The 14,333-nt window shown below is 47.0% G+C and overlaps 1 protein-coding gene and 1 long non-coding RNA gene across 6 annotated transcripts in view; one reads left to right on the forward strand and one right to left on the reverse strand.

The window, feature by feature from the left end:
• The window catches only part of NASP (nuclear autoantigenic sperm protein), a 35,357-nt gene extending 30,197 nt beyond the window's left edge, over window positions 1-5,160 (reverse strand). For 2 of the 5 annotated variants that reach the window (XM_007978950.3, XM_007978949.3), the window contains exon 1: window positions 4,975-5,145. In XM_007978950.3, the coding sequence (XP_007977141.1) occupies window positions 4,975-5,033 (59 nt within the window). In that variant the 5' untranslated portion in view covers window positions 5,034-5,145. Of the gene's footprint in view, window positions 1-4,974 lie in introns of all 5 variants that reach the window. The other 3 variants (XM_007978946.3, XM_037998952.2, XM_037998937.2) reach the window with 3 other exon arrangements.
• A 1,764-nt stretch (window positions 5,161-6,924) lies between these two features.
• LOC119624434 (uncharacterized) lies at window positions 6,925-13,175 on the forward strand. The gene is made up of 3 exons (XR_005240558.2): window positions 6,925-7,978; window positions 11,798-11,981; window positions 12,732-13,175. It is a non-coding gene; the product is annotated as an uncharacterized lncRNA (long non-coding RNA).
• The last annotated feature ends 1,158 nt before the right edge of the window (window positions 13,176-14,333 follow it).

Raw genomic sequence — 14,333 nt, forward strand, 5'->3', positions numbered from 1 at the left:
GCCCAGGCTGGAGTACAGTGGCATGATCTCAGCTCACTGCAAGCTCCGCCTTCCAGGTTCACGCCATTCTCCTGCCTCAGCCTCCCAAGTAGCTGGGACTACAGGCGCCCCCCACCATGCCCGGCTAATTTTTTTGTATTTTTGTAGAGATGGGGTTTCACCATGTTAGCCAGGATGGTCTCTATCTCCTCACCTCATGATCCGCCCACCTCGGCCTCCCAAAGTGCTGGATTACAGGTGTGAGCCACCGTGCTTGGCCGCTCATTCTTAAGAGAAACAAAAAAACTATACTTAGAAAGTATGTTTTACCCAGGCCGGGCGCGGTGGCTCACGCCTGTAATCCCAGCACTTTGGAAGGCCAAGTCGGGCGGATCACAAGGTCAGGAGATCCAGACCACAGTGAAACCCCGTCTCTTCTAAATATACAAAAAATTAGCCGGGCGCAGTGGCAGGCGCCTGTAGTCCCAGCTACTCAGGAAGCTGAGGCAGGAGAATGGCGTGAACTTGGGAGGCAGAGCTTGCAGTGAGCTGAGATTGCGCCACTGCACTCCAGCCTGGGCGACAGAACGAGACTCCGTCTCAAAAAAAAAAAAAAAAAGAATGCTTTACTCATCAAACAGTCAAAGATAGGGTTAAGGAGAAATTGGTGCTCCCATACATTGCTAACAGAAATTCAAGGCTAGGCAGGGTAGCTCATGGCTATAATCCCTGCACTCTGGAAGGCAAAAGGACTGTTTGAGGCTAGGAGTTCAAGACCAGGCTAAGCAACAAAATGAGACCCTTTCTCTGTTTCAAAAAATTAATTAAAAAAAAAAGAAGAGTAGGCTGGGCATGGTGGCTCACGCCTATAATCCCAGAACTTTGGGAGGCCAAGGTGGGTGGATCACCTGAGGTCAGGAGTTGGAGACCAACCTGGCCAACATGGTGAAACCTCATCTCTACTAAAAATACAAAAATTAGCCAGGTATGGTGGCAGGCGCCTATAATCCCAGCTACTCGGGAGACTGAGGCAGGAGAATCACTTGAACCCTGGGAGTGGAGGCTGCGGTGAGCCAAGATCTCGCCAGTGCACTCCAGCCTGGGCAACAGAGTGAGGCTCGGTATGACTACAGTCATGCGCAACCACGTCTGGCTTATTTTTGTATTTTTTAGTAGAGACAGGGTTTTGCCATGTCAGTCAGGCTGGTCTTGAACTCCTGGCTTCAAGTGATTCACCCGCGTTGACTTCCCACAGTGTTGGGATTACCAGCGTTTGAGCCATGGCACCTGGCCTTTTTTTTTTTTTTTTTTTTGAGATGGAGTCTTGCTCTGAGGCTAAAGTGCAGTGGCACAATCTTGACTCACTACAACCTCCACCTCCCGGTTTCAAGCCATTACAGGCGCCCACCATGCTAATTTTTGTAAACTGTCGCCTCAGCTACTTGGGAGGCTGACGCACAAGAATCGCTTGCGCCTGGGAGGCAGAAGTTGCAGTAAGCCAAGATCAGGCCACTACACTCCAGCTTGGGCAACAGAACAAGACTCTTTCTCAAAAGAAAAACCAAAAAATTAAATAAATAAATAAATAAATAAATAAATAAATAAATAATATATAGATACATAAAAAAGAAAAAACTCAAGACAAACCTCATGGCCTAGAAATGTTGAATAATTAACAAAATGTATGTAATCAATACATAAAATATATGTAGGTACTAGTCTATCTTATTTACTACCATAAAATGCACACAAATTATAAAATGTTAAAATTCGTCAAAATACACAGACCATACATGGCACCATCCACAGTTGAGATATGTAAATGAACAAAGATGCAGTATTAAATCATAACTGTGGCCGGGCACAGTGGCTCACACCGAGATGGGCAGATCACCTGAGGTCAGTAGTTCGAGATCACCCTGGCCAACATGGCAAAACCCCAAAAAATTAGCCAGGTGTGGTGTTGCACACCTGCAGTCCCAGCTACTTGGGGGGCTGAGGCAGGAGAATTGCTTCAACCTGGGAGGCGGAGGTTGCAGTGAGCGGAGATTATGCCACTGCACTCCACCCTAGGTGACAAAACTCCCTCTCAAAAAAAAAAAAAAGAAAAAAAAAGAAAAAAAAACGAGAACTAGTTAGAAAGCTAAGAATGACAGGATTAATTTAGCATTTAGATATACATCACCTTAAACAATACTGTTTTAATGGCATGAGGGGACAAAAGCCAACCTAAGACTTTTTGCAGATGACAAAACTGTGGTCCAAGATCACTACTGAAGCAATGAAGCTAGTATCAAAGCCAACTGTAAGCCAGGTGAGGTGATGCATGCCTGTAGTCCCAGCTACCCAGAAGGCTGAGGTGGAAGGATTGCTTGAGACTAGGAGTTGGGAATCCAGCCTGGGCAACACAGTAAGATCCCCATTTCCTAAATTTAAAAAACCTGAACTGAGGTTTATTTCTCATTCCATTTTTTTTTCTTTCTACTGGTTCGGAAGTTATATTTATTCTTTCAGTGTTTATCCTCGAAGTATAATGTACATTCTTACCTAAAGTCTAAATTCAAGTCATTTTCTTTAACCTACCCTTAAACATGAGGACCTTATAAACTTTACTTCTAAATGTCCCCACTAACTTACTTAACTGAGGCACATGCTTTCATTGTTCTCTCACACTAATTAGATGGGGAAACGAGGGAATGAAATGAAAATACCAGCCAGGCTTGGTGGCTCACGCCAGTAATCTCAGCACTTTCAGAGGCCCAGGTGGGTGGATCCCTTGAGCCTAGGAGTTGGGAGACCAGCTTGGGCAACATGGTGAAACCCGTCTCTATAAAATAAATACTAGAATCAGCTGGGTCTTGTGGTGTGCGCCTGTAATCCCAGCTACTCAGGAGGCTGAGGCGGGAGAATCACTTGAGCCCAGGAGGTAGAGGGTGCAGTGGGTGATGATGGCATCACTGCACTCCAGCCTGAGACCCTGCCTCCTAACACACACACACACACACACACACACACCCACCCACCCAGCACACATAATTGCTCAGTTTTAGCTTTCAATTTATGGTGTGAGGAACTACTTAAATGGTTTGCTTTCTTGTAGCCACATATAAACTTTCTGTATGTAAAACCTGCCAGGAAGCTGTGACTAAGTTCACTAATGACCTAACTCTGGCAAGACACAGGGGACCTGCAAGAGATATCTGTTGCATACTTTTATCTCAAAAAAATAAAAATAAAAATAAAAAAACACATACACACACCTGGTCCTGCGCAGTGGCTCACACCTGTAACCCCAACACCTTGGGAGACCAAGGCGGGAGGATTGCTTGAGCCCAAGAGTCTGAGACCAGCCTGGGCAACATCAAGACCCTGTATTTACAAAAACTTAGCCAGGCGTGGCGACTGTAGTCCCAAGCTACTAGGGAGGATCACTTGAGCCCAGGAGTTCGAGGTTGCAGTGAGCTATGACCACAACACTGCACTCTAGCCTGGATGTGAGAGCCAGATCCTGTCTGCAAAAACAAAACAGAAACACACACCTGTCAGTGAAATACTGACTGCCAGAGCTATCCAGGAAACATTATAAAAAGGAGCTCGTTTTATAACAGCTATAGCACGACTCTCAAGCCCAATCTATACTGCTCATATCGAATCAATGGGGAAAGAGGCAGGTAATGGGAGTTTGAAATTAAAATTATATTTCCCATGAGTTCCCAGATGATTGTCAGGGTGACTTGAGAACCACTGCTCTACAACAATGCAGAGAAAACAAAGGTGGTAAGCAAAGATGTAAGTAAATCTCTATAAGCAACCTAAGACATAATCATGACAGAGTGTAAGCCTATAGAATATCAATTTAAAAAACTTCACAGCAACCATTCCTTTCACAGGGAAGGCAGCTAACCTCTAAAGCGCACAAGATTAGAAAAAGAAAAAAAACAGAACCAGATCACTAAAAAAATTAGGCAAGATTGGGAAATCAGATCTACTGTATGGGAAACAGCACTTGTTTCCTTGAACTCATGTAGTGTTTCCCTCCACTGTTCAAAAAATAGATTACGCCTGAGTGGCACTGTGCTGCTTTCAAAGCAATCCTATCTTGTTTCCCTCCAGCCCTTCTCCACTTCGTGCACACTAATGCCGATTCACCTAGCAACCAAACAGTGCTGGTGAGAGCTCCAGTCGGCGCTTCCTGAAGACGCTTTGCGTCCGGATAATGTTCCCCTGAACAAGGCAACACCTCCGAAGTCTAAAGAACTACAATCCTCCCCACCACAGGCAGGGGCTCACGGAATCGAGGGGAGCGATAACTATCTCCCAGCACAAGACGTGCGCGAGGCGTGAGGGGCGGAACTAGTCTCACCGGTCCCACAGAATAGTCCAAAGACTCCCGCTGGAGCCGCAGCGGCCGCGAACAATAGAGTTTTCCCGCCTCCTCAAGGCCCCGCCCCCTGCTCCAGAGCCGGCAAGGGAAGCGAACGCACGCGCGCAAAACCCCGCCCTCAGCAAGGCCCCGCCCACCCCGACCCCTCAGGGCCAGCCTCCTTCCTCGTGCAGGATTTTTTTTTTTTTTCTTTTGGCGCCAAATCTCCGTTGGTTATATTCCCGGGTTATCCAGGGACTCTACCCGAGGCACACGCTGGAGACAGAAGGGGAGTGAAAGCCAACTCGTGCGCCAGGGCCCCGCCTCCCGGCCAACCGCCCCGGGCCGGGGGAGGAAAGAGAGGGGCAGGCGATGGATACAGCCGCCGCTGCCCCCGGCAAGATGGCGGCCGCAAAAAGCGGGGCAGGGGGCGCCAGCCGACCGCCGTTACCGCTGGTGCGCGAGTCAAGCCAGAGGAGGACTGCTCCAGTGACCGGGCCTTCCCGAACAGCGACAGCTGCTCCCGGAAAGGCAAGTACGCCCGCCCACCGGTCTGTCCCTTCTCCGGAGCCCCCGTCCATTTGCCCTCCCCGCGGACTGGCCAGTGCCTCAAGCTTTCCAGTCCCGCTTACTTGTTGGCAGAAACCAGCTCCGCGGCGACGGCGGCAGTAGCTGTGGACTCAGTGGCCATCGTTCCCCTGAGGTGGCGAACCAGCGAACGGAATAGAGCCTGCGAGAAAAACAGGCAATTTGGGACGCCAGAGACTCACTCAGGGACAGAAAATGGCAGATTAGAGACCCCGCGCGGCTGGGGCCCTCTTATATACGAGGGCCCTTCGCCCCGCCCATCCACTTCCGGGTCCTCCCCCTCGGGTTTAAAGGGCCAGGACTCAACACCGCCCCACCGTCCGCCGCAGGCCTACCATTATCTAAGGACACCTCCTACTCTCTCCATATGGCTCCGCGGGGTTGTTTCCCTCCCTAGCCCGCCTTGTCCGATAAACAGCAACTTCCTGCTTCTCCACCAAGTCGCATAAGAACTGGAATCTTGCCACTACAACTCCTGACAGGACGCCCCTGCGGCATCCAGAGACAGGGAAGCCAGTGCTGCTCTCCATGTTTAAGGCGAGTAGCCGAGAGTCTCTTTCCGGCCTGGATACTGAGGAAGGTGACTTAGACTTTCTCTCTGTCCTCTGACTCGTAACGGACGGACACGCAAGAGCCGAGGACGCGTACTAGCAGCAGCGACTAGAACTGATCTGGGTGAGATCTGGGCTTCAGCAACAACTGACGCAAGAAGATTTTGTTCTAGGATTGGCTACAGCTGAAACTACCGCGCTTGATTCAAAGCTCGGGGCTGCAGCGGAAGGCGGCTGGCTCCTCCCTCTGAACCCGCCCCCTTTGGCTGGCCCAATCCGCTGATGCCATCGTCTTAGGCCCTGCCCAGACTCCAAATCTGGCTGGTTTAATGCTCCCAGCGCTTTTCGTCCACTCCTGGCTATGATTTGCTGAGTGACTACTACATGTAGGGGTACTGTGATTAGACCCTTTAAAGCTATTAGCTATCTTGTTTAATCTTAACAATGCTACTAGTGAGATCGGTGTTAGTCTGTTTCTTAGAAAAATAAGCAAAGGGGCCAGGCGCGGTGGCTCACGCCTGTAATCCCAGCACTTTGGGAGGCCTAGGCTGGTGGATCACGAGGTCAAGAGTTCAAGACCAGCCTGGCCAAGATGGTGAAACCCCGTCTCTACTAAAAAATACAAAAAGTAGGCCGGGCGCGGTGGCTCAAGCCTGTAATCCCAGCACTTTGGGAGGCCGAGACGGGCGGATCACGAGGTCAGGAGATCGAGACCATCCTGGCTAACACGGTGAAACCCCGTCTCTACTAAAAAAATACAAAAAACTAGCCGGGCGAGGTGGCGGGCGCCTGTAGTCCCAGCTACTCCGGAGGCTGAGGCAGGAGAATGGTGTGAACCCGGGAGGCGGAGCTTGCAGTGATCTGAGATCCGGCCACTGCACTCCAGCCTGGGCGACAGAGCAAGACTCCGTCTCAAAAAAAAAAAAAACAATGCAAAAAGTAGCCGGGCGTGGTGGCGGGCGCCTATAATCCCAGCTACTCAGTGAGGCAAGAGAATATTTGAACCTGGGAGGCAGAAGTTGCAGTGAGCCGAGAGCTGGCCACTGCACTCCAACCTGGGCAACAGAGCAAGACTCTGTCTCAAAAATAAATAAATGGCCGGGCGCGGTGGCTCACGCCTGTAATCCCAACACTTTGGGAGGCCGAGGCGGGTGGATCACAAGGTCAGGAGATCGAGACCATGGTGAAACCCCGTCTCTACTAAAAAATAGAAAAAAATTAGCCGGGCGCAGTGGCGGGCGCCTGTAGTCCCAGCTACTGGGGAGGCTGAGGTAGAATGGCGTGAACCCGGGAGGCGGAGCTTGCAGTGAGCCGAGATTGCGCCACTGCACTCCAGCCTGGGCGACAGAGCGAGACTCCGTCTCAAAAAAATAAAAAATAAAAAATAAATTAAAAAATAAATAAATAAATAAATAAATAAATAAATTAAATAAATAGGCCAAAGTTCCAGCCTGGCCAACATGGTGAAACCCCGTCTCTACTAAAAATACGAAAATTAGCCAGGCGTGGTGGCAGGCGCCTGTAATCCCAGCTACTCAGGAGGCTAAGGCAGGAGAATCACTTGAACCTGGGAGGCAGAGGTTGCAGGGAGCCGAGATCTCACCACTGCACTCCAGCCTGGGCAACAGAGCGAGACTCTGTCTCAAAAATAAATAGGCCAAAGTTCCAGCCTGGCCAACATGGTGAAACCCCGTCTCTACTAAAAATACGAAAATTAGCCAGGCGTGGTGGCAGGCGCCTGTAATCCCAGCTACTCAGGAGGCTAAGACAGGAGAATCACTTGAACCTGGGAGGCAGAGGTTGCAGGGAGCCGAGATCTCACCACTGCACTCCAGCCTGGGCAACAGAGCGAGACTCTGTCTCAAAAATAAATAGGCCAAAGTTCCAGCCTGGCCAACATGGTGAAACCCCGTCTCTACTAAAAATACGAAAATTAGCCAGGCGTGGTGGCAGGCGCCTGTAATCCCAGCTACTCAGGAGGCTAAGGCAGGAGAATCACTTGAACCTGGAAGGCAGAGGTTGCAGGGAGCTGAGATCTCACCACTGCACTCCAGCCTGGGCAACAGAGCGAGACTCTGTCTCAAAAATAAATAGGCCAAAGTTCCAGCCTGGCCACATGGTGAAACCCTGTCTCTACTAAAAATACGAAAATTAGCCAGGCGTGGTGGCAGGCGCCTGTAATCCTAGCTACTCAGGAGGCTAAGGCAGGAGAATCACTTGAACCCGGGAGGCAGATGTTGCAGGGAGCCAAGATCTCGCCACTGCACTCCAGCCTGGGCAACAGAGCGAGACTCCATCTCAAAAAAATAAAAAAAACAGGTCACGGAGGTGTGACTTGTTCAGAAAGTTGCAAGACAAGTCAGTTATGGAAAGCAGTGTGCCTCATTTCCTGCAACTGGCTGACTGAAAAATAACTGGCAGGCTAAAAAGCTGCACTTCCTCACACCTGGAACATCATCCATTCCTTTTCACCATGGCCTAGTCTACGCTGATCAAAGTAGGGGTTTTTATTTCCTTTTAGGTTCCAGCATATTGGGAAAGATTCCTGGAGAGGATTCTTATTCCAATCTGTTACGGCTCTAAAAGGTTGAAATCTTTGGGGCTAGAGAGCTGGACATGAAAATGCCAATTCCTATGGCAAACACATGTGGGCTCTTCCATTATTAGCTAGGTGACGTGAGCCAGGTCTGGTAACCAGGATTGTAATCGAATAGCTGGGATTAAGGTTAAGTGTGAAATGAGGACATATTATTAGCCACCTCTTAAGGACATTTTGAGAATTACAGGTAATTAGCACTGTGTCGGATTCATGCTAAGCACTCATTGAATGGCTTACCACAGTCTGATGACATCGTAAATGGAGGGTGTGGGGAGGGGAGATCTCTACAAACTCCTTGCAGCCAAGGTTAGGGCCTGAGAAAAACTTTGCAATTGCTAGTGTGACCGATTCATCCATTAAATTAACATTCACTGAGTAACTATGAGATACAAGACTTTGTACTAGGTTCTGGGGACAAAAGACATGGACTCTACCTTTGAGGAACTCAGATAAATATATTTTGAAATATATTTTAGGCTGGGCGTGGTGGCAGTCGCCTGTAATCCCAGCACTTTGGAAGGCTGAGGCAGGTGGATCACTTAAGGTCAGGAGTTCAAGACCAGATTAGCCAACACAGTGAAACCCCATCTGTACTAAAAATACAAAAATTAGCTGGGAGTGGTGGCAGCTGCCTGTAATCCCAGCTACTGGGGAGGCTGAGGCAAGAGAACCCCTTGACCCCAGGAGTTGGAGGCTGCAGTGAGCTGAGATTGTACTACTACACTCCAGCCTGGGTGACAGTGAGACTCCATCTCAAAAAAAATAAATAGCTGGGTACAATGGCTCACACCTGTAATCCCAACACTTTGGGAGGCCAAGGCGGGTGGATCACAAGGTCAGGAGATGAGACCATCCAAGCCAACATGGTAAAAACCCATCTGTACTAAAAATTCAAAAATTAGCTGGATGTGGTGGCAGGGGCCTGTAGTCCCAGCTACTCAGGAGGCTGCGGCAGGAGAATCACTTGAACCCAGGAGGTGGAGGTTGCAGTGAGCTGAGATTGCACCTGGGTGACAGAGTGAGACTCTGTCTCAAAAATAAATAATAAATAAATAAATATAAGGCCAGGCCCAGTGGCTCACGCCTGTAATCCCAGCAGTTTGGGAGGCTGAGGCAGGTGTGAATCACCTGAGGTCAGGATTTCGAGACCAAAATCAAACTTCAGTTTCACAATTGTCTTTCCTGACACCTGGCTTTTCAAATACTTCAGAAGGGCCCCTGCAGTGTCCAGAAAAGAGAGGTAAACAGGATTATTTGAAACATTTAGGTACATGGGACTATGTTCAATCTTCTTTAGGTTATATTTTGGTGAATAATACATATTCTGAAATTGTAGGGAATTTCTAAAATTCTAATGTCTGAGTATATGCTCTCAATGATAATTAAGTTTTGTAAACCATAGAGATAATCAAACTTCTTTGTCAATTGTGCTTCTAAGTGTAACTACCCTGAACATTTTGTTATTCACAGACAATTGTTGTTTTGTTTTAATCCTTTTCAAAACATGGTTTATAATAAGCTATAGAACTTTGACAGGTACTCTCAAATACAGGTTTCTGATAACTTTGGAGATTGTGACGTTGGAATAAAGGAAAAACATACAAGATTCATGAAGAGCTAAAATGTTCATAAATATCAAGTAAAACAAGAGTTCAATGAATGTACTCAAGAAACTGAAGCAAACTTCTTAACTTTTGCTTGGAATATTGCTGATCCTTGTTTTGTTTTTCGGAGTCAAGGAAACTTATTTTGAACTATTTATGACCTTTCATAAATTGAATAAGGTATACTCTTGTGACCAAAATCTAGAGCATGTTTTTGTTTCTCTCTGCCTTGTTCCTCTGGAATTTGGAAACTATCTGTGAGTATTCTTTTTTGTTTTTTGAGATGAAGTCTCATTCTTGTCCCCCAGGCACAAGTGCAATGTCACAATCTCGGCTCACTGTAACCTCTGCCTCCCAGGTTCAAGCGATTCTCCTGCCTCAGCCTCCCAAGTAGCTGGGATTACAGGCGCCTGCCACCACGCCTGGCTAATTTTTATGTTTTTAGTAGAGACAGGGTTTCACCATGTTGGCCAGGCTGGTCTCGAACTCTTGACCTCAGGTGATCCACCCACCTCGGCCTCCCAAAGTGCTGGAATTACAGGCATGAGCCACCGCACCAGGCCTCTGTGAGTATTTTTAACTTGTGGTAATATAGTTGTTTGCATCAGTGCAGTAAGAATCCATTTTCTTTTGCAACAGGATGCAATTGGAGAAACTGGTTGTTTTACCAAGGCTTTGACTGCAAGGGTATGCTTCCCTTTAAGCAGTCAAGCTCGAGTTGCAGAGCAAAAAAATCCCCCTGGGGAAAAAACTGGCTTCATACCCTTGCCTACACAGTCCCTGTACAGGATTCCTGACCTGTGGTCAATAAAGAATGCCACCTTTTTTTTTTTTTTTTTTTTTTTGAGACAGAGTCTTGCTCTGTTGCCCAGACTGGAGTGCAGTGACATGATCTTGGCTCACTGCAACCTCCATCTCCCAGGTTCAAGCTATTCTCCTGCCTCAGCCTCCTGAGTAGCTGGGACTACAGGCATGTGGCACCACACCCGGCTAATTTTTTTTTGTATTTTTGGTAGAGACAGGGTTTCACCATGTCAGCCAGGGATGGTCTCAATCTCCTGACCTTGTGATCCGCCCGCCTCGGCCTCCCAAAGTGCTGGGATTACAGGCGTGAGCCACCGCACCAGGCCAAGAATGTCACTTTCTAACTGGCCCAGGAGTTCCAAGTTTATCTTGGGACCTTAAGAGAAGAGGATCACCCAACGCACAGGTATTTGAGGATAAAAACCCTTGGCTGGGCTGGGCTTAAAAAGGTCTTCTCTAAGAGTCCTTGTGAAACAGAGTTGCATCAAAGCCAATGTAAAAGGCCTATGTAGAAATAGTTATTCTTGCTGCACTGTATGCAACTAATTAGGCCAAGTATAAAACTAAAGTCTATTTTGCAAACAACTCAGTCCTATCATGATTTTTCAACAAAAATGAGAACTGGTAACAAAAGAAAATTTGAAAAAAAAAAATGAGGACTGCTAAGAAAGAAATTATGTTTCAAAACGTATACATATGTCATTAAATTATTGGCATGATCTCGGCTCACTGTAACCTCTGCCTCCAGGGTTCAAGCAATCCTCCTGCCTCAGCCTCCTGAGTAGCTGGGACTACAGGTGCGCACCACCACAGCTAATTTTTGTATTTTTAGTAGAGACGGGTTTTCACCATGTTGGCCAGGATGGTCTGGATAACTTGACCTCATGATCCACCTACCTTGGCCTCCCAAAGTGCTGGGATTACAGGCGTGAGCCACTGCGCCCAGCTTCATTTGTCATTAAATTCTAAACTCATTAGTTGTTTTTAAGTCTTTGCCTACATTTTAGACTAACCCTGCTTGTTCCTGTGAACCAACCAGCAATCTCCAGCTACAACTCAGAAAGAACAAAAGGGATGAGTAATGTAGAAATCTGGATCAATATTCTAGTTCTGAGCAATTATACATCAAATCACGCCCGGCAATGAGAATAAATAGGGCGCCCATCACCCGGAGGTTTCCTTTTTGGAAAGCAAGACCAAGGGAGCTAACCAAAGACAAGCACCATGCACCCAAATCCTAGCAGGCATAACTATAGCCAACAGTTATCTGGGTGTGTCACAAGACATCCTTTTCTCTCCCTTGTTACAGGAGGACTCAATTCCACAGCTTCACTTTAGCATTTGGCTCACGATAAAGAGTCCGTGCAACTCCCTCCAAGACACATTTTTGTCTCAAACTCAATTCCAAGCTTCGGGTCAAAGCCCTAGGAAAGAAGACTGGATCTGAGGGATCCAGAGGAAGATGACAATGGAAGTTAAAAGGCATGGCACAGGTGAGTGTGGCTGACTCCTGGCGGTTAAGCCAAGCTTCCTGTTTCATGAATAAAAGTCATGCTAGTATCCATGGCATAAAGGAAGTCTAGGGAATTCAAGGCTACTGACAGCAGGGGAGATAAGGCATATGTGCATAGAGTGAATAATTCCCACCCCCAGCCCCCCTAGTTAACATGGGCAAAAGCCTCTTTAACACCCATGGGTGGCATGCTGTTGCAGTCACCAGAACTCAGGGACACAAGGATGGTGGAAAGAAAAAGGAATGCCTCACTTTCCCTCCCTCACATACCCCAGGTATTTGCTAGGAAGAGAAAGGAACCAGGGGTGCCTGCTTCCCTCTTTCTGGATGAGTAGCCATTCACCTTTAGTTTGTACTTATTTTGAGTGCATCTTGAACTCCTGGGACTCCTTTGAAAAAACACTTTTTTTTCTTTTTCCTCCCCTGTTCTCTCTTTACAAATAGGTAATTGTGTCTCCACACGACGGGATACTCCCCTCAGATACATCCTCCAAACTGAGAAATAGTTAATTTCCCGAACTTTAAAGTGGCTGACTTAGGATTGGGCCCAGGGGAAGGGAACCCAGAAGCCTGACATGCCAGCAAAAGGGTAAAAGTGTTTTTACCAGCTGGGCTTTTGGCCTCCCTCCCCCATGCAAACTGGTAAAGGGTCTCAGGATTTTTCACCTGTCCTTACCCTTGTTTTAGTTTTGACACATGTTTTCTAATAACCCAGTTTGTCTCTTCTCAGCTTCAGGTCATCAAACTCCAAACAGACATGCAACCAGAGCCTTGGATGATGGCCCCTTCTGCAGGGGACCCTAAGATAGGCCTCTGAGGGAGATCTGACTGCCATCTTCCCAAAACAGCACCCCCTGCCAGCAGGAAGCAGTTAAGATCGGTCTTTGTCCTTAGCCTCACTCTAAGGGCAGTTAGATGTACTTCTTTAGATGGGGAAATGAGACAGCCAAGTATAAAGGAGTTCCCAGAGAACCTCTAACTGGCCTGTGCACTGGGAGAATGGGGTAGAGCCATGGAAGTTCACGCTGTTTGCAGTGGGGAGGAGCCTGGCCTCTCCTGTTCCTGTGAGGAACCTGGGATTCAATCTGTGAGATGAGGGCCTGTTAACAGGAATCCCTCTCTTGCTTTGCTGTGTTGTTTTTCCTTTTTCCCCAATCAATTCCATCCTCCTTGCCCCTCAAAGTTTCTGCGAGCCTAATCTTTCCTGTTCATGTGAAAAGAACCTGGATTTTCCTACAACCACAGTGATTAGACAAAGATGTCTGTTGCTAATTTTTCAGGTAAGTTGTTAACAACAACAAAATAGACATTTGCTATAGAGAATGTTAATGTTAGGCAGGGTGAGATGTTTGAGTCAAGACTAATTTCTGGGCCGGGCGCGGTGGCTCACGCCTGTAATCCCAGCACTTTGGGAGGCCGAGGCGGGCGGATCACAAGGTCAGGAGATCGAGACCATGGTGAAACCCCGTCTTTACTAAAAAATAGAAAAAAATTAGCCGGGCACAGTGGCGGGCGCCTGTAGTCCCAGCTACTCGGGAGGCTGAGGTAGGGGAATGGCGTGAACCTGGGAGGCGGAGCTTGCAGTGAGCCGAGATTGTGCCACTGCACTCCAGCCTGGGCGACAGAGTGAGACTCCGTCTCAAAAAAAAAAAAAAAAAAGACTAATTTCTGAACAGTCTGGAAAAGAAATAAAGTAATCCCATTTACAACAGCTACAAATAAAATCAAATACCTAGGAATTAGCTTAACCAAAGAAAAAAAATCTATATTGAAAACCATAAAACACAAAATAAATTGAAGAGGACACAAAAAAATGGAAAGATACTCCATGTTCATGAATTGGAAGAATCAATATTGTTAAAATGTCCATAGTACTGAAAGCAATCTATAGATTCAATGTAATCACTATCAAAATATCAGTAACATTCTTTACAGAAATGGAAAAAACAATCATAAAATTTATATGGAACCACAAAAGACCCAGAATAGCCAAAGCTATACTAAGCAAAAAGAACAAAACTGAAGGAATCACATTATCTTACTTCAAATTTTGTTACAGAGCTATAGTAACCAAAACAGCATGGTACTGGCATAAAAACAGACATATAGACCAGTGGAACAGAATAGAGGACTCAGAAACAAATCCAAACACCTACAGTGAACTCACTGTCAACAAAGGTGCCAAGAACACATACTGGGGAAAAGACAGTTTCTTCAATAAATGGTGCTGGGAAAACAGGATATCCATATGCAGAAGAACAAAACTAGACCCCTATCTCTCACCATATACAAAAATTAAATCAAAATGAATTAAAGACTTAAATCTAAGACC

This window comes from Chlorocebus sabaeus, chromosome 20 (genome assembly GCF_047675955.1).
Source record: "Chlorocebus sabaeus isolate Y175 chromosome 20, mChlSab1.0.hap1, whole genome shotgun sequence".
Taxonomy (NCBI): Eukaryota; Metazoa; Chordata; class Mammalia; order Primates; family Cercopithecidae; genus Chlorocebus; species Chlorocebus sabaeus.